The sequence below is a fragment of the Mastigoproctus giganteus genome, chromosome 13 (genome assembly GCF_048544385.1).
Source record: "Mastigoproctus giganteus isolate SK-2022 chromosome 13, ASM4854438v1, whole genome shotgun sequence".
Taxonomy (NCBI): domain Eukaryota; kingdom Metazoa; phylum Arthropoda; class Arachnida; order Uropygi; family Thelyphonidae; genus Mastigoproctus; species Mastigoproctus giganteus.
Window position 1 is genome coordinate 96,697,647 of NC_143587.1, and position 18,701 is coordinate 96,716,347.

At 37.4% G+C, this 18,701-nt stretch overlaps 1 protein-coding gene across 1 annotated transcript in view; it reads left to right on the forward strand.

Annotated features, from left to right (window-relative positions):
• Positions 1-216: 216 nt before the first annotated feature.
• LOC150076272 (thymidylate kinase) overlaps positions 217-18,701 on the forward strand; it is a 119,823-nt gene continuing 101,338 nt past the window's right edge. The window contains exons 1-2 of the mRNA XM_090387464.1: positions 217-585; positions 15,868-16,033. Coding sequence (XP_090243590.1) covers positions 15,898-16,033 — 136 coding nt within the window. The 5' untranslated portion in view covers positions 217-585; positions 15,868-15,897. The remainder of the gene's footprint in view (positions 586-15,867; positions 16,034-18,701) is intronic.

The following is an 18,701-nucleotide window of genomic DNA, read 5'->3' on the forward strand; positions in this document are numbered from 1 at the left end:
TTACCTTTTTTTTTTTTAAATCTACATTGCCATTTACAGTTTTTTTTATTTAATAAGTAAATACGAGAATACGGTTATTACCTAATACTAATAACCTTCCAATTATTGGTTTCAATGATATTGCTAATTCTGAGGAAGATACAAAATATATGATAAAACCAATATAGAAAAATAGAACGGTTGTTTTCGAATATCAATGTGAAAATATATGTTGCGACAGGCTAATTTTAAACTTGGCGTGCAAAACAGATTTGCACAGAGAAGTAAGGTTATTATCTGTGCAAAACGCTTGATGGCTGCTTACATGGCGTAGGCCGCGCGCTGTGAAGGAGAGGATCGTTCTCGACTCGAGGATTTGATACTTTTGAATCACTTTATTTCTGATTGGGCGCATGCCGCCTTAGTTGAATTTTTATCCAATGTTGACACACGAACTTTACGGCGCCAACTGAGTACATGGTTTAATTTGTGGCATTGCTGTTGTAAATATCTGCTCAAGGTGGTATTCCGTTGTTTATCTTAAAATTAACAAGAAAAAAAAAATTAACAGTAAGCATAGAAAGCCCTTGAACTTCTGATTCACAGGTAAGAAGGGCCGTCGGACAATCTTTGGTCAAATTATACATTAATAAATAAGCAAAATTCAGATTTAACTTAGGCCGCGCATAATTATATAGTTTGGAACGCTAATAATATGTAGGTACCTGTATATTGCTGTCTCGGGTAAAAAATTGACCTACCAGTTTTGTTTGCTTCTCCGCTTGTCTGAAACTATGAATCTTGCCACTCCGTGTAATCTTTCCAACTGAAATTTCCTATTAAGTCTAGTAAAGTGTGTTTGGTTCAGCAGTGGTTCCTCTGTAGTTGTTTTTACCTGTAACATAGCATAAGTAGAGCATACGATGCAAGAAAGCAAGCTTATTTACCATGAGCCAAAAGAAAAAAAAAAAACTTCCCATTTTACTTATCCGTTTACCCCAAAAGTTTGTCTAGTTCAGCTGTCAACTTCTACAATGACACACAGAAGTTTGTTACAACAATCAACCACCAGCTGGCTAAAGGCAAATTTCCAAACATCTATTCTGCAACTGTCTTTCCTCAAGTTGAATTTTTGCCCTCTCAGCTGTGGAATCTGAGCAAGAGGAAGAATCCCATCAGCATTGAGCTTGCTCAAACCATCCAAGGTTTTATACACCTGAATCAGATAACCTCACAGGTACTTAGTCTCTAGACACTGCAATCTGCAGAACTTTCTTTGCCTTGTTCCACTCACTAATCTTGTTGCCCCTCTTTGTACTCGTTCTAGTAGCTCTACATCTTTCTTAAAATGAGGCCTCCAGGCCTGTTTATAGTACCGAAGGTGTGGCCTGACCATTGCCTTATACAATGGTCATATCCTTATCCCTGCTCACAAAATTTCTGTATATCATTGACAAGACCCCATGAGTTACTCTTGCAGCCTGTCTGCACTGCTCAAAAAACTGCATATCAGACTACACAATTACCCCAGGTCTCTTTCATTCTCCACTACCCTGATTCTAGTACTGCACAGTTAGTATGTTACCCTGGGGTTACTGCTACCCATATGCAGTATTTTGCATTTGTCACTGCTAAACTTCAGTTGCCACCTCTCAGCCCATCGGCTTAACTTTTCTAGAACCTGTTGCAATAGCATACCATCCTTACTGTCCTTAACAACCCTACCAATCTTTGTATCATCTGCAAACTTGGACATTAAGCCTGATATACCTTCATCAATATCATTGATAAATACAAAAAACAACGAGCCCAACATAGATCCCTGGGGAACTCCGCTAATAACATTAGTCCATGAAGAGCAGTGTCCATTGAGTACTACTCTGTCTTCTACCACTTAACCGTCCTTCAATCCATTGTACCAATGTGCCCTTAATGCCATACTGCTCCAATTTAGTAAAAATGTCAGATCTGCAAGGCTTGATAACTTCCATAATTTTTCAATATATTAAAAAAATAAGAGATTACCTCAATCTTTTTCGTGGAATGCTTCCAGTCAATTCTCTCCAAATGTAACGAAAAAAAATAAGACGGAAAAAAAAACAAATTAATGAATTCCCTCACTCATGGAGATACGACGACCAAATTCAATGTGCAACAGAGTCGGAAGCCGAGAGCCCCAACCTGACCCCGAAACACATCAAACCACCGCAGCAAGACCACGAGTGTGTGAAGATATGTTGTCAGAATAAATAATTAAAACTGCTTCCAATAATAAATTATTAAAATCACAATTAAAATTTGGATGATAAATGAAATGAAATGCACAGCTGTTTCCGTTCTTTACTCTGGGTCTACTTAAGAAAGAAAGGGAAACAGCTGTGCATTTCATTTAATTTAAGTGTTCATCTAAATTTTAATTGTGATTTTAATTGTGATTTTAATAGTGATTTTAATTATTTATTCTGACAACATGTCTTCTCACACTCATGGTCTTGCTGCGGCAGTTTGATGTGTTTCGGGGTTGGGTATGTGGATCTTGGCTTTCGAATGCATTGCGCATTGAATTTTGTCGTATCTCTACGAGTGAGGGAATTCATTAATTCGTTTTTTTTTCATCTTATTTTATTCGTTACATTTGGAGAGAATTCACTGGAAGCATTCCACGAAAAAGATTAAGGTAATCTCTTATTTTTTTTAATATACTGCTCCAATTTGTACAGTAGTTTTCCATGTGCAACAGGATCAAAAGCTTTCCTAAAATCCAAGTGTATGATATCAAAATTATTTTTTTACATCCAGTTCCTTTGTGGCCACATCATCATCATCATCAGCCATTTTCAATCCACTGCAGGATGAAGGCCTCTCCAGCAACTTTCCAGTTCCTTCTGTTTTGAGCACTGGCCATCCATTTACTACTCAAAAACTCATGAATTTCATCTATCCATCTCCGCCTTTGTTTTCCAGGTTTTCTTCTAGCTCCTCTTGGGTACCATTCTGTTATTTTCTTAGTCCATCTGTCATCATGTCTTCGAGCTATGTGTCCTGCCCAAGACCATTTTAGTTCTTTAGTTTTGATAAGAATGTCCTTTACTTGAGTTTGCTGCCTAATCCATGTGTTTCTCTTCTTATCTAACAGTCTGATTCCCAATATAATTCGTTCCATTCTTCGCTGTGTAGTTCTTAGCTTCTCTTCCATTCTTTTGGTGAGTGCCCAAGTTTCACTTCCATAAGTCATGGTGGGGAGTATACACTGATTCATTATTTTACGTTTCAGACAAACTGGGATATTGCTCTTCAGTATGTGACTATATTTCCTGAATGCTATCCATCCAAAATTTATTCTTCTCTTGACTTCCAGCCATTTATCATTATTACAGCTAATAACTTGTCCCAGATAAGTATATGACTCCACCTTTTCAATTACTGCTCCTTCAATCATTATTTCCCTTTCTGTGGCATACTTGTTCATCATTACTTTTGTTTTAGCCATATTCATCTTTAGTCCAAAATCCTTACTAACTGTGCATAACTGATTAAGATTTTCCTCTAATTCTTTGGGATCGTGGCTTATGACCACAATGTCATCTGCAAATCGTAAATGGTTTAGGTACTCTCCGTTCACATTGACTCCTTTCTGCGACCAGTCTAATCTTCTGAAAGCTTCCTCAAGGGCAGCAGTAAACAGCTTCGGAGATATTGTGTCTCCTTGTCGAACTCCTTTCTCGATTTTAAATTTGCTACTGTCTTTGTCTAGTCTAATAAAGGATGTAGCACTCTCATATATTTTCTTCAAAATCATAATATATGGAGTATCTATGCCTTGTCTTTCCAGTGCCCGAAACATTGCCTTATGCTGTATGGAGTCAAATGCCTTTTCATAATCCACAAATGCCAGGCATAATGGTGTTTATATTCATTTGCTTTCTCCATTAGCTGTGATATTACGTGAAGGTGATCCATAGTTGAGAATCCTGTCCTAAAGCCAGCTTGCTCTTTCGGTTGATTCTCATCAAGTATTCTTTCTAATCTGTTAGTAATGACCCTTGTGAACAACTTGTAGATTTGGGATAACAAGCTAATTGGTCTATAATTTCCAATTTCTGATTTATCTCCTTTCTTATGCAGCAAAACTATGATTGCATTATTCCACTGCTTAGGCATCAAACCTTTTCTAATGCACTTTGTGAAGAGCCTTGCCAGTTTTTGTGTTATGTCTCTTCCTCCCAATTTTAACAACTCTACAGTAACTTCATCTTCCCCCGGGGCTTTCCGATTTTTCATCATATCGCCACATCATAGTATCCAATCAAATTGGTCAGACAAGACTTCCCCTTAACAAACCCATGCTGTGTCTGAACTATAACTGCAGTTTTGTCTAGATGATCCTGCAGTGCTTCTTTAACCAGTGACTCCATTATTTTCACCAGAACAGAATTTAAACTAACAGGTCTGTAATTATTTGTTACCCTTCAATTACTTGTGTCACTTTTCAATTTCCCTCTGTGAATTGGGGAACATTTGCACATCTCCAATCCGTCAGGACCTCCCTTGAGTCCAAGGATGCTCTCATAATCATGGCTAAGGGCCTGCTTGCTTCCTTTGCTGCCTCCTTTAATATAACAGGATAGATCCCATCCACTCGAGGTGCCTTTCTTATGTTTAACTTCAGCAATTTCTCCTCCTCTTTGCTCTCAGTTATTACAAAATCATTTAGCTCCATGCTAGAGTTTGTCTATGGGATCAGAGTGGATGGGAGGTGGATCCTCCCATCCACTCTGATCATATGGTAGAGCAGATATCATCGTTTAAGTGCACAAAAGGTGATATTGTTCTGCATGTTGGCACTAATGACATTAAATGTATAAGATCTGCAGACTTACTTAACAAGTAATTAGGGATACTCCACCAATTCATTTGGTGGAGTTGAACTAATATCAGACTTGAGAGTTACAATATGGTCAGACATGAAGTTCTCTGAGCATTGTCGACAGGTTGCAAGGAAGGCCCATAGTATCCAATCGATGATTTATTGAAAATTTGCTAGTAGAGATAATGTCATCATAATCATATCATACAAGGCTATTGTTAGAGCACACTTGGAATACTGTGTTCAAGTATGGAGACTGCATCTAAAAATAGACATCAATCTTCTTGAAAACGTCTGAAGATGGGTAACTTGCTTATTGAGATTGGCAAAAGGGTGTCCATATGAGGAAAGACTTTGAATATGTGGGTTACACAGCTTGGAAACTAGGCACCTTAGAGGAGACTTGATTGAGGTGTTTAAGGCCCTGAACAGCAAAAGTAAAATGAATGTGGACGAAATTTTCAAGGTTATAAATGATTTCTGAACTAGGGGCTATATATTCAAATTATGGGGGGGGGGGGAAGAGGTTTAGACTGGATTGCAGGAAGTTTTCTTTTATACCCAGCGAGTTATAAATTACTGGTATAAGTTACCTACATTGGTGGTCGAGGCTGTCATTTTGGGGAAATTCAAAGGTCAGCTGGATAGTTACCTACAGGAGGAGGGAAATGCATAGGTTGTTTTTCCTTTTTCTTTTATTATTTATTTTATATACTATTTTACTTTTTTTGGCTGGTGCAGCATAAGTCTTAGGCTTCTGTGCACCATATGGCCGTTACTAATACTAAGTACAGGGCAGTGCTGAAAAAAAAAAGAGTTTTAGGGTTAAATTTGAAAGTGTCTGCAATTCTGCTCAGACATGATAGGAGGGAGTATATGACAAGAGTCTTGTCAATCATTTCAGCTAAGCAGAAGACAGCATACTAAAAGAAGTCTTCTGAAACAGCCATTACTGAGTCAATTCAATTCACATGATGTGTTCAAAATACTGGTGGATACTTTGCTTGTTAGCATTAAATTCATATAATGCCAACTTTTCAAAGCAGCCAGATCAGTCAACCTCACAGTATGATATTCAGTTCAACAGTCCATTGATTTATTAACCTCTTAAGTTTCTTTACTTGATTAAATTTTTTTTTCATTATCTGTGTGTTAAAACAAGTAGTAGTGGCATGTGATGCAAGAAAGCAAGTGTATGAGCTTATGCAGCATCAGCCAAAAAAAAAAAAAAAATCACACCATTCTCTCCAAATGCCTGTCCAGTTCCTCCTTAAATTTATTCAACCTATCAAATTCCACAACGACAGGTGGAAGTATGTTCCAGCAATTAACCACCCGCTGGGTAAAGGGAAATTTCCGCATATCTATTCTACATCTGTCCTTTCTTAATTTGAATTTATGCCCCCTTAGGTTCATAATCTAAACAATTGGAAGACTCCCATCAGAATTCAGCGTGCTCATCCCATTCAAGGCCTTATACACCTCAATCAGATCACTGCGCAGGTGCCTAGTATCCAGCCACTGCAATTTGCAGAACTTAAGCCTCTCTTGGTAAGAGGATCCCTTCATTCCCCTCACCAATCTTGTTGCCCTTCTCTGTACACGCTCAAACAAATCTACATCCTTTCTAAAATGAGGCCTGCAGACCTGTATGCAGTACTCAAGGCGTGGCCTGACCATTGCCTTATACAGAGAGGCAATCACCTCCTTTTCCCTGCTAGCAAAATTCCTATATATCATTGACAAAACCCCATGACCTGCCCTGGCAGCCTGTCTGCATTGCTCAGAAAACTTCATATCTGACTGCACAATTACTTCTCAGGTCTTTTTCATTTTCTACCACCTTAAATGTAGTACCACACAGTTGGTATGTTTCTCTGGGGTTACTTCTACCCATATGCAGTACTTTGCATTTGTCAAGGTTAAACTTCAGTTGCCACTTCTTAGCCCAAATTATCTAGATCCTGTTGCAGTAGCACACTGCCATTACTGTCATTAACAATCCTGCCAAACTTTGTATCATCTGCAAACTTCGACATTAAGCCTGACATCAATATCATTGATAAATATACAAAACAACAGTGGACCCAACACCGAACCCTGTGGGACCCCACTAATAATATTAGTCCACGAAAAGCAGCACCCATTGATTACCACACTGTCTTCTCCTACTTAACCATCCTTTTATCCATTGTAGCAACTTACCCTTTATACCATTCTGCTCCAATTTGTACAATAGTCTTCCATGCGCAACAGTGTCAAAAGCTTTCCTGAAATCCAAATATGATATCAAAATTATTTTTTGCATCCAGTTCCTTTGTAACCACATCATAATATCCTATCAAATTTGTCAGACAAGACTTTCCCTTAACAAACCCATGCTGTGTCTGAATTATTGCTGCAGTCTTGTCTAGATGATCCTGCAATGCATCTTTAACCAGTGACTCCATTATTTTACCCGGAACAGAAGTTAAACTAACTGGTCTGTAATTACTCGTGTCGCCCTTCAATCCCCCTTTGTGAATTGGGGATACATTTGCACATCTCCAGTCCGTGGGAACCTCCTCTGAGTCCAAGAATGCTCTCATAATTATGGCTAAGGATTTGCTTAGTTGCTTTGCCGCCTCCTTTAATATAACTGAATAGATCTCATCCACTCCAGGTGCTTTTCTTGTTTAACTTTCAACAATTTCTCCTCCACTTTTCTCTCAGTTATTACAAAATCATTAAGTATTCTGCTGCAATTTGATAACCTTCTGCCAGTTTCAAACCTTAATAATTCCTCATGTGTGAATGTAGATGCATAATACTCATTCAGTTTGTTTGCTATCTGAGCAGGATCATCAACATTTAACCATCAATGTCAAGTGGACCAATCAGGTTCATCCCCTTCCTTTTAGAGTTTATATACGTAAAGAAATCCTTGGTGTTTTTCTTAGCATCTTTTGCCAAGGATTTCTCGAAATCTTCCTTCGCCTGCCTAACCTCCTTTGTGACCTGATTACAGACTAGCTTATATCTGCCATAGGCTTCTGAGTCGCTTGAAAATTTATATGTATCCCATGCATTTTTCTTCTCTCTTACGAGTCTCATTATTTCATTAGATAACCATTTAGGCCTAAACCTTGAACAATATTTCTTAATAGGTATGAAACTTTTAGTAGCATCCACGATTAATTCCTTGAATGCTTCCCACTTAGAATTACTGTTGGTAATATCGTCAGTTGATCTCACTGTACAGAATTTAAAAACTTTCTGAGACCACTGTACTCACCTTTACGGAAGCAAAAACCCTTTCCTTTACCCGTGATGGTAATTAAATCTTTAAGTAAATCCCAAATCAGTATACTGTTGATCACTGCCACCTAGTGGTTCCTTTATCTGCAAATTCTTAATACACGAGTGATCACTGCTGATAACCAGAACAAGAGTATTACTCTCTCTGGTTGCCTCTCGATCATGCTGCTGCAGAAAACAATCATCCCATAAATCCACAAAAGTCTGACTAGTGTGTGAGTGACCAACCCACAAGTTCCAGTCAATATCTGGGAAGTTAAAATCCCCCATTATAAGACATTCCGATTTACTAGCCCACTATTTCTCGGTACAATTGTTCATTGTACTCATTCGAGTCATTAGGCCTATAACACACTCCTACTCTTATTTTTGTTTTCGCATTGCTTATGTCACACCAAACTGACTCGACAGTGCACTGTTCATCTATATCAACTGGGTGCACTTCTTTTGATTTTATGTTTTTCTTAATTAACAGCATAACACCTCCTCCCCTTCTATCCTGTCTATCCTTTCTGTACACATTGTACTCCCCAAATTCCAGTTCTGCATTCCTTATATCTGTGTGACACCACTTCTCTGCTATCCCAACAATATCTGCCTTTGATGTCTTGACCAACACTTCAAATTCATCAAATTTATTTACTATACTTCTAGCATTGGTATACATGCTCCTATTCCTAGTTACCCTAACACATCCCAAATACCCACCTATTTCATGATGACTGCCATCCTTCCCTGAAACCCCCAACTCCCCTCGCTCCAGGTTGCTACTTATTCTAATAGAAGTGTGCAAGAGTCACCTTCACCTGTGCTTGCGGTTACTGTTAAATTGTTAGTCCTTGTATCCCCCCCAAGCTAGCAGTTTTCTGACACACGTAACACTGCTTCGATAGCATCAGCAAATATTCTTGCACCCTTTCTATTTAAGTGTATCCCATCCCTGTAGAAGCAGTCTCTCTTGTTAACAGGCTGAAAAAAATTCTATCCCTTGAGCCTTGCACAGTCTTTCCAGGGCCGAATTGATCGACAAGGCTCTCATCATATACTCCCTTCTATCGTGTCTGGGCAGAATTGCAGACAATTTCAAATTCAACCCTAATTCCCGGCTTTTTTTCAACAGTGACCTGTACTTGTTAAGTAATTCTGCCGGTCTCCTACTGTTAATATCATTAGTGCCAACGTGTACAACTATATCACCTTTGTGCCCTTAAAAGATGATAACCATTCTACAACGTCATCAATCTTTGCCCCTGTCAGACCTACCCTGGTCCTGTTCCACCTATCCTTTTTACAAAGCATGTTCCCTGTTTCCCTGACAATAGTCACCAACAACTACTAGTTCCTGTGGGACCAGCGCATTCCGCCTTGGGGGTTGCCGCTGTGTTGCGTGATGACCACGTGCAAGCTCTGGCGTTGATGTGAGCAGCTGAGAGCTTGATGGGCCCCTCAATTTAGATCCTTCGAGGGCATCCACCCTGTCCTTCAAGCTCTCATATAGGCCCATAACAACGCTGAGTTGTCGCCTGATTTCCTTACACTCCTGACATCGCGCACACACAAAGACATCCCCCATGGCAATATCATGTTCCGTTCCAGAGAGTTCGGCAAACATTTCACAAGTTGCACATTTTTTTAGGCTGTGATGCGTTTGAGAATCGCCCCCCCCCCCCCAGTTCTCCCTCGAGTCACAGCACTCCTGCCACTTTGTGCCCGTTGCTTTGCTGCTCTAGTTTGGGGCATGACTTTTTAAATTAATAAGATCAATAAATTAAATTAATTAAATGTCAATACTACGCTATCTAATAGAAACAGTGAAGTGTATTATGCTATATAATTATACGTTAGAGCTACCTAGTTACCTCAATTAAAAATATGAATTCCCTACCACTATATACAAAAACAATGGATTCAAGATTCGAACGAAATAACTGTTTTCCGTATATTAAGTAGTAATCCACAAAAACTCTTTATCTAAATAAAAATAAAAATAACCAGGGTAACTATAACTATAAGACTACGTATAAAGTACAATATAAAATAACAATTATGTAAATAAAAAGGCAAACACGTATCGCTTTTTTGGAGCCTGTAACTCACAGCTGTAATTTTTAAAGAGAGTAAGCGCCCTCTAATAGTATAATATAGTATAAATGCTATATTAAATATTATCTACAATATATATACTGTGCAACACAAAATGCTGCTAAATCTTAACTAATCCATTACTGATTCATGTATTGTTTTATATTTATTTCTTGTATACTAGCTGAAATGCACATTTCTCGTAGTTGTTTCCAATTTTTGGCATTCCTTTGTCATAATACTAATACCAGTGTACTAAAGTCTACTGAAGTACTAAAGTGTACTACACAGATTGAAAGTGTACTAAAGTGTACTACACAGATTGAAAGTGTACTAAAGTGTACTACACAGGTTGAAAGTGTACTAAAGTGTACTACACAGATTGAAAAAAACTCAAGAGATGCTAACTTGTTAAGTCACTTCTCAGCTTACAGCAATTGTGCATGTGAATGCCCAAGATAAACAGTATGTATGATAAGAGCTCCATAATATGAACAGAATAACAGTTTCATGAATGAACCTTTGAATATTTGTCTTTTTTTTTTTTTTTTTTTCCCTCTAGTAAATTTTAATTTTCATGCAATCGTAATGAAAGCTGAATATGATTGATAGGTCTGTTATTCTCTGTTATTTTTTTTCTAGAATTATGTGTAACTGATCTAAACCATAGTGAAATAGCATAGCTTGCTCCAGATTATTTACCTACATATAAATTAACAGCAGACTTTGACAGCTTTCCCTGTATACTCTCATAAGATATTATTGAAGTAGTTTGCTTATCTATCCTTCTGCAGTTGCATGAAATTTGAATGTAAATATGTATTTATAGAACACGGAAACAGTTGACTTTAACTGTTTCTGTGTGCTATATTAAATACATATAATCAATTTCATATGTAGAATATTGCAGCTTATTGCTATTTATGTTATAACATAACCTAATTGGCCAGAACATGTCACAGTGTGTCACACAGTAACAAGCGTCACCTAGAAGCTTTAATAATCCTTAATGATTTAAGTCTAGCAGGTCTTGTCAATCTCCAAGAAGATGAACTTTTCATGTGCAATTTTAATTTATTTCCTTCTGTCATATAAGTATGATTTTTAACATTTAATTATAAAAATTTTTAAAAAAATTTGTGATAAGGATATTTCAAAGTCATTTTTATAAACATTAAGAAAAAAGGCATACTTTAACAGAAAAGATATGTTGTCGAGTGGTGTTATTGTTTTAGGCCAAGCCATAACAAAGTTAAAACCGTAAACATGTACAGAGGCATCTAGATTAATTCAATGTCCTTGCACTCTATACCATATTATGCTGCGTGGGTAGCACAGTGGTATCGTCACCAGTGTTCTCCCCAGAAAATTTTGCCAGCTGGGTGGCATTATGAAGTTTGCAATATTATGAAATTTTCTGTTATTTATAAATGTTACTTAAGCGATCCAGAGCAAAAATTAATTGGCTGATTTAAATACTACTTTTTAATTTTGGCTGATTTAAATACTACTTTAGATTTTGATAATTTTGAATTAACTAGATTTACTTATAAAAAGATTAACTGGTCTAGTTTTGCACAGTCAGTGGCTTTAGATTTTTCAGGAGACAATATGGTTAATTTGAATTTTTTAAATGCTTGCGAGTATGCTGCTTTTATTCAGTCTTCATTGCTTAGAGCCCCCAGTTGTGCCTCAAGAAGACAACGAGTTGAGGCAAGTTGTTAATTGGTGGAATGCAGAATTATCCAGGTTAAGGAAAGAAGTATTTTTTATGTAGGAAGGCATATCAGAGGTATAGACGGTTGGGGCTGAATGAGGCTCAATTTTGTCATGCATGTTATAGGAATAAAAAGAAAATTTATTATAGGGCTATTTATGAGAGTAAATTAAAGGCTTGGAGAAGTCTAGTTACTAGTGTGGGCAATACAGATCCTCGGGGATTAATTTATAAACTAAGTATGAATAGAGTAAGACCTGGAGAGATAATGAATACAATAATCGTCAATGGTGTGGAAACAACTGATTGGATTACAACAGTGCAGGCAATAACATCCGTGTTGTTTCCTCATGAGGAAGAAGGGGGGAGACAACAGAGCAAGAAGGTATCAGGGACTCTAATGTAACATACCTTGGGTCTGTTGATATTAGCTTATTTACTTTAGAGGAATTGAGAGCCGTTTCTAAGAAAAATAACATTTCCAAAGCTCCGGGGATCGATTTAGTAGAGAATATCGCTGTTCTTAAAGTGATTGAGCTTTATCCTCTAACATCTTGTTAAACTTGTATAATAAATGCTTACTTCAAGGTACCTTTCCCGGGATCTGGAAAGTTGGTTTGATTAAGCTGTTAGTTAAGCCAGGTAAAAAATCGAATGACCCAAGAGGGTATAGACTAATTTCGTTATTGGCTAATCTTGGCAAAGTTTTTGAAATATTGTTATTTTTAAGACTGAACCAAGTCATGGATAAAAATGGTTTGACCCTGCCTTATCAGTATCGTTTCAAGAGAGGGCATTCTACGGAGGATGCCATTAATGATCTCATGAATTTCACCAACCAGGCAGAGGATAAGTATGTGTTAGCCATCTTTATAGATTTTACTGGAGCTTTTGACATGGTGTGGCATGAGAGTATTCTGTCTGCATTAAGGGGTATGCAATGTCCAGGCTTATTGTATAGAACAACACAGAGTTATTTGTATGGCAGGAAAATTATACTTAAAGCTAAGCATCTACAGTTTAATAGGAATCTTTCGAGAGGGTGTCCTCAGGGGGTCTGTATTGGGCCCACTTTTTTGGAACTTAGTACTTAATTTATGGCTAGAACAATCAGTTGAAAATCTGCATAAGATTGCTTATGCAGATGGATTTGGTTTTATGTGTTACTGGTAAATCCAGGTCTGTGCTTGAAATAAGAGTGGCCCAGGTATTAGAAAGTCTAGTGTCGTGGGCTGATCTGCATAAACTATTGATTCTACAACTAAAACTGTTATGATGCTTCTTAAGGGGAAACTAAATTATGTGCGACCGCCAAAAGCTTTAATTAAGGGGAGGGCAGATTCCCCTAGTATCTGAGGTGAAATATCTAGGTATAAGAATTGATGATAGATCATTGTTTTTTCCACATTTAAATTACTTACACGAAAAAGTTAAAAAATTTAGTGCAGCAATAATTCGATTAACTAGGTCAGATTGGGGGTTGAAAAGGAGTTTTAAATTTATACTACAAGGCAGTCTTTTTACCCATAGTTGCATACGGAGCATCAGCACGGTACTTCAGAGTTACTAATGTTAAATTTAAACAGAAATTGTTATTGATTCAGCGTTCAATGCTTTATGTTATTTCTAGTTTGTGCAGAACAGTCTCAACGAATGCTATGCAGGTTTTGGCCGGGCATTTGCCTCTAGACTTGTACATTGTGTATATCGGGCCCTTTGTTATTACTTAAAAAAAAGCATAGTTGTTTCTTTCATGAATATCACATCTGATTTTACTATAGAGATAGCTAAAGCTAAGAAAAATGTTCTAACACAGTTGATTGGTATGTGGCAACAGAGATGGGATCTTAGTGTAACTGGGGAGGTGACTAGATTGTTCATTCCAACAGTTACATTTACTTATGATAGTAATAACAAATGGTTTTTTCCTTCTGTGGTAACATCGTTTATTTTAACTGGCCATGGTTCATTAAATTTTAAACTACATTACTTTGGTCTAGTCAGCTCTCCATTATGCACTTGCGGTCAACCTGAGACTTGGAGTCATTTATTATATGATTGTAATTTGTATGTTGAACATAGAGAAAGGCTAAAAGTGAAGATTGGTAATTTAGTTAGAGGATGTGAAAGTGATCTTATTGCTAATCAGGCTAAATTTCAAGCACTGCAAGAGTTCTGGGTAACTGTTTTTCAACGTAAAAGACATTGGAATAATCTAATGCTTACTAATTAAGATTTGGTTGTATACACTTATCTGGTTTTTTTTTTTTTTTTTTTTGTTTGTTTATATTGTATGTATATGTACAATATATATATATATATATATATTTTTTTTTTTGCTGGCTCTCAGGTGTGGACAGCCTGGGAGTGGGATTCCTGGCATCCACCAGTATATCACTACTTCCGGTGGGTGCGGGATTTTTGTGCATGAGGCACTGTTAAAATAGTAGACCAGGCCCAGTACCAAGTGACTATGGGTGGCCATTAGGGAGCAGCTTTCCAGGTGCCAGCTGCTCCCTGGTGGCAAAGAGGCCTGCCATACAGGTCTGTTTCGCAGAGGTTCTGTACAAATTCAGTTTATCAAGTGGAGATAGATGGAAGTCTAGGTGCCACCTTAGACATAATAATAATAAATAATATACCATATTATACTGTGTGGGTATCACAGTGGTATTGTCACCAGTGTTCTCCCCAGAAAATTTTGCCAGCTGGGTGGCATTATGAAGTAGCTGGGTGGGGAAGTATAATACTTTGCAATATTATAAAATTTTCTGTTATTTATAAATGTGACTTAAGCGATCCAGAGCAAAAATTAATTGCATAATTTAACATTATATGCTCCTGTTGCTTTGACCTCGATCTCATAGTATGTTCACATTAATATTGATTGAAATCAGTGAGCAGTACCATATGGCACCGTGAGAATTGCTTAAATTTTAGCCGGATAGCCAGTTAAATTCACTGGGTGGTGTGCCCGTTTGATAGATCCTGGGGAGAACACTGGTCACCATCCTCCCCACACTGGGTGGAAAAGTCTCGGGTTCAAATCCCGTCGGTGATGCAAGGAACTTTTAGGGGTTTTTTTCACTCCATGACTGAGTTAGTCTCGGGTGTAGATAGCAAGGTCCCCCCCCCCTCCAAGAAACTGCGTTTTTTTTCGTCCAGCAAAACAGGCAAATTGACCAGAGAATGCATGCAATTTAATAAATAATAAATTTTCTATTTATATTCCGGGACAACCAAATGGTCAGAGGAGTTCTCATGATAGATTGAATACAAGAAACAGCACCATATTCAGTGGTCACGGGCTTGAACCCCGGTCACTCAAGGCATGTGTACTTAGGCACCTGCACGCCTGACCACTAGGCTACAGTGGCCTTAGGCACAATACACATGGGTAGGTTAATTAACTTTCCGGGTGACCCTAATAAATAGTTTTTTCTTTCTTTTTTTTTTTTTTACAGTATCTTTACTGAAACTCCGTAGCCGAGTGGTCAGGAGCGGGAGTGCAGTAGCACACGCTCTTTGAGTAAACCGGGGTTCAAGCTCCTGACTGCTGAATACGATCGATCTGCCAACCCGCGCTGGACCAGCGTGGCAGATTATGGTCCATTTTTCCTCAGCATGAATTGTTGAGGAGGCTTCCATCCTGCAGTGGGTTGATAATGGCTGCACTTTACCTTTTACTGAAACCTTGAACATTTTCAACCACTTGAAAGGTGCTGTAACATTTTGATGAAGAATAAAACATTTTTCGTGGTAAGGAATTAAGAAAATGGTGCATTTGAGATTATGATTAACTTACAGAAATACTGTATTTAATATCTAAGCAAAGTCAGTTATATGTAAATTAGTAGTCCCTGTAGAAACTAAAATGCTGAAAATTTTAATTGTTATAATTTGTTTTATTTGTTTTTGTGAACAGAAAAAAAAAAACCACATTTCTGTATATAAGATGAATGTTATCGGTCCCAGAGGAGCCCTCATTGTTCTTGAAGGTTGTGATAGGGTTGGAAAAACAACATTTTGTCAAAGATTAGTTGACACTTTGAAAGCTGATGGTTGTAAAGCAGAACTTGTACATTTCCCTGGTAAGGAATTTCTTATTATAATTATTTTATTTTTTAAAATGTGAATGTATTGCTTTGCTGCTTCAATGCATCACATGATTAGTTGGTTATTTACTGAAATAACATATTATTAAGGCAAAAGCTTAAAATATTAACTGCTCATTTCTGTGAGAGATGGGATCATGTCCTTCTTCCCAGAAACTATTATAACTTAATAGTTATTGATTTGGTGAAATTTATGTGAAAATATTTGATGCCTTATCTTACAATTTACATATTGCAAATAGGGAAATGGTTCATAGCAAAATCATGGAGAAAGTGTACTGTTACAAACTTGAACGGCAAAAGTATTGTTTCCACAGCCTTTTTTGTGCCAAACTGTAGAATCTCTTTGAAAGAAAGTGCCTTGTTTAGAAAGATTATAAAAGATTCTACCTAAAAGTTACTAGTTACTAAAAAAAAAAAATTCATCATGTTCCCTTTGAAGTACTCTGTTTGGGACTTAATACACTTAGCCCTAATGATCTGCAATTGTTGGAAGCATCTCTGAAATTCTCTCCCATAATATTGTGATATATCTCTGTCTTCTGCTGCTTTAGTGTACATTAAATCTCACAACTGTGAGCTTCAGTTTCATCCTTGAAAACAAGGTCATGCAGGGAACCTGGTCTGAAGAATTGGGTAGAGGGAGCACATGAATTTAGTTCTCCAGAAACTGTCAGGCATACAAGTGGTGCATTAATAAAGTACTACATGACATTTGTCTTTGATACTGCATCTCTACAAAGGATGTTTGTAATATGAAAATACATGGGCTGTGTAAGGGTAACTAAGAGTAAGAACAGGTGCATATATACTTGCATGTACACCAATGAGAGGAGCGTAATAAATAAATTTGATGAATTTGAAGTGCTGGTCAAGACATGAAATGCAGACATTGTGGGGGTAACAGAGACGCGGTGTCACTCAGATATAAGGGATGCAGAATTTGAATATGTGGAGTACAATGTGTACAGAAAGGAGACATGACAGGAAGGGAAGACAGGTTTTGCTATTAGGTAAGAAACATAAAATCTAAAGAATGCATCCAATTGACATTGGTTGATAATGCGATGTTGAGTCTGTTTGGTGTGACAAGCACTGGGAAAGGAAAAATGAGAGTAGGTGTGTGTTATAGGCCTAATGAATCTGATGAGTATAATTAGCAATTGTGCAGAGAAATAGTGGGCTAGTAAATCAGAATATCTTATAATGCGGGATTTTAACTTTTCAGATGTTGACTAGAACTTGAGAATTGGTCACTTGCACACTATCAAGACTTTTGTGGATTTATTGGATGATTGTTTTCTACAGCATGTTCGAGAGACATCTAGAGGGTTTAATACTCTTAATATGATTATTAGCAGTGATTAATCGTGCATTAAGAATTTGCATATAAAAGAACCACTAGGTGGCAGGGATCACAGTATGAGTATTGATTTGGGATTTACTTAAAGATGTAACTACCATTAAGGTAAAGGAAAGGGATTTTGCTTTTGTAAAGGTGACTACAGTGGTCTGAGACAGTTTTTAAATTCTATATGGTGGGATCAACTGATGATGCTACTATCAGCAAATTTTAAATGTGAGGCATTCATAGAATTAATCATAGAAGCTACTAGGCTTTTCTTACCAACTAAGAAATAGTCTTTAAGGTATAGGCTTAAATGGAAGTCAGATGAGCTGATGAGACTTGTGGCAGAGAAGATTATAAAGAAGGTTATTATCAGGAAAGTGATTGCCCGATAATTAATAACCCATGCATCCTGTTGACACAGAAGTCTATGGTAGATATAAATTAGTCTGTAATCATGTCAAAAATGAGATTAGGCAAGCTAAGTCAGATTATGAGAAAAGAATGCAAAGAAAAACAGCAAAGACTTCTTTACTTATGTAAACATTTGATGTCGGTGGTTGATGATCACCTGTTGATGATCCTACTCAGATTGCTGACAAACTGAATGAGTATTTTGCATTCTCATATACACATGAGGAATTCTTTAGGGAAGGAGACCAGAAGGTTGTCAAACTCTAACAGAGAGCTAAATGATTTTGTAATAACTGAGAGGAAAGTGGAAGAGAAATTGAAGTTAAACATAAGAAAGGCACATAGGGTGGATGAGATCTATCCAGTTATATTAAGGGAGGCAGTGAAAAAAGTAACAGACCTTTAGCCATAATTATGAGAACATCCTTGGATTCAGGAGAGATCCCGGCAGACTGCTTATGTGTGATTGTATCCCCAATTTACAAAGGGTGATGAAAGGTGACTCAAATAATTACAGACCACCTAGTTTAACTTCTGTTCCAGGGAAAATAATGGAGTTACTGGTAAAAGAAGTAATGCAGGATCATCTAGACAAGTTGCAATTATACACCGGTATGCAAAACATAAGGACCAGTCAGGTTTTCACCCGTAGCTTCTCATAGGAGTGGCCTGGATATGGGAAAAGCATACCGAATCTCGTGAGGTACAGAAATGATGAAGGAAACAACAACAACAATGGAAACAAAACAGTACAGAAGGACTTATTCAAAAATGGCAACATTGCACAGGCTGCCATGATACAGATGCATCGCTGCCAAAGATGGAACAAAGGAAAGAGGGTGGTACTCAATAGGAGATATGGTCACCCCTAACGTTGATACA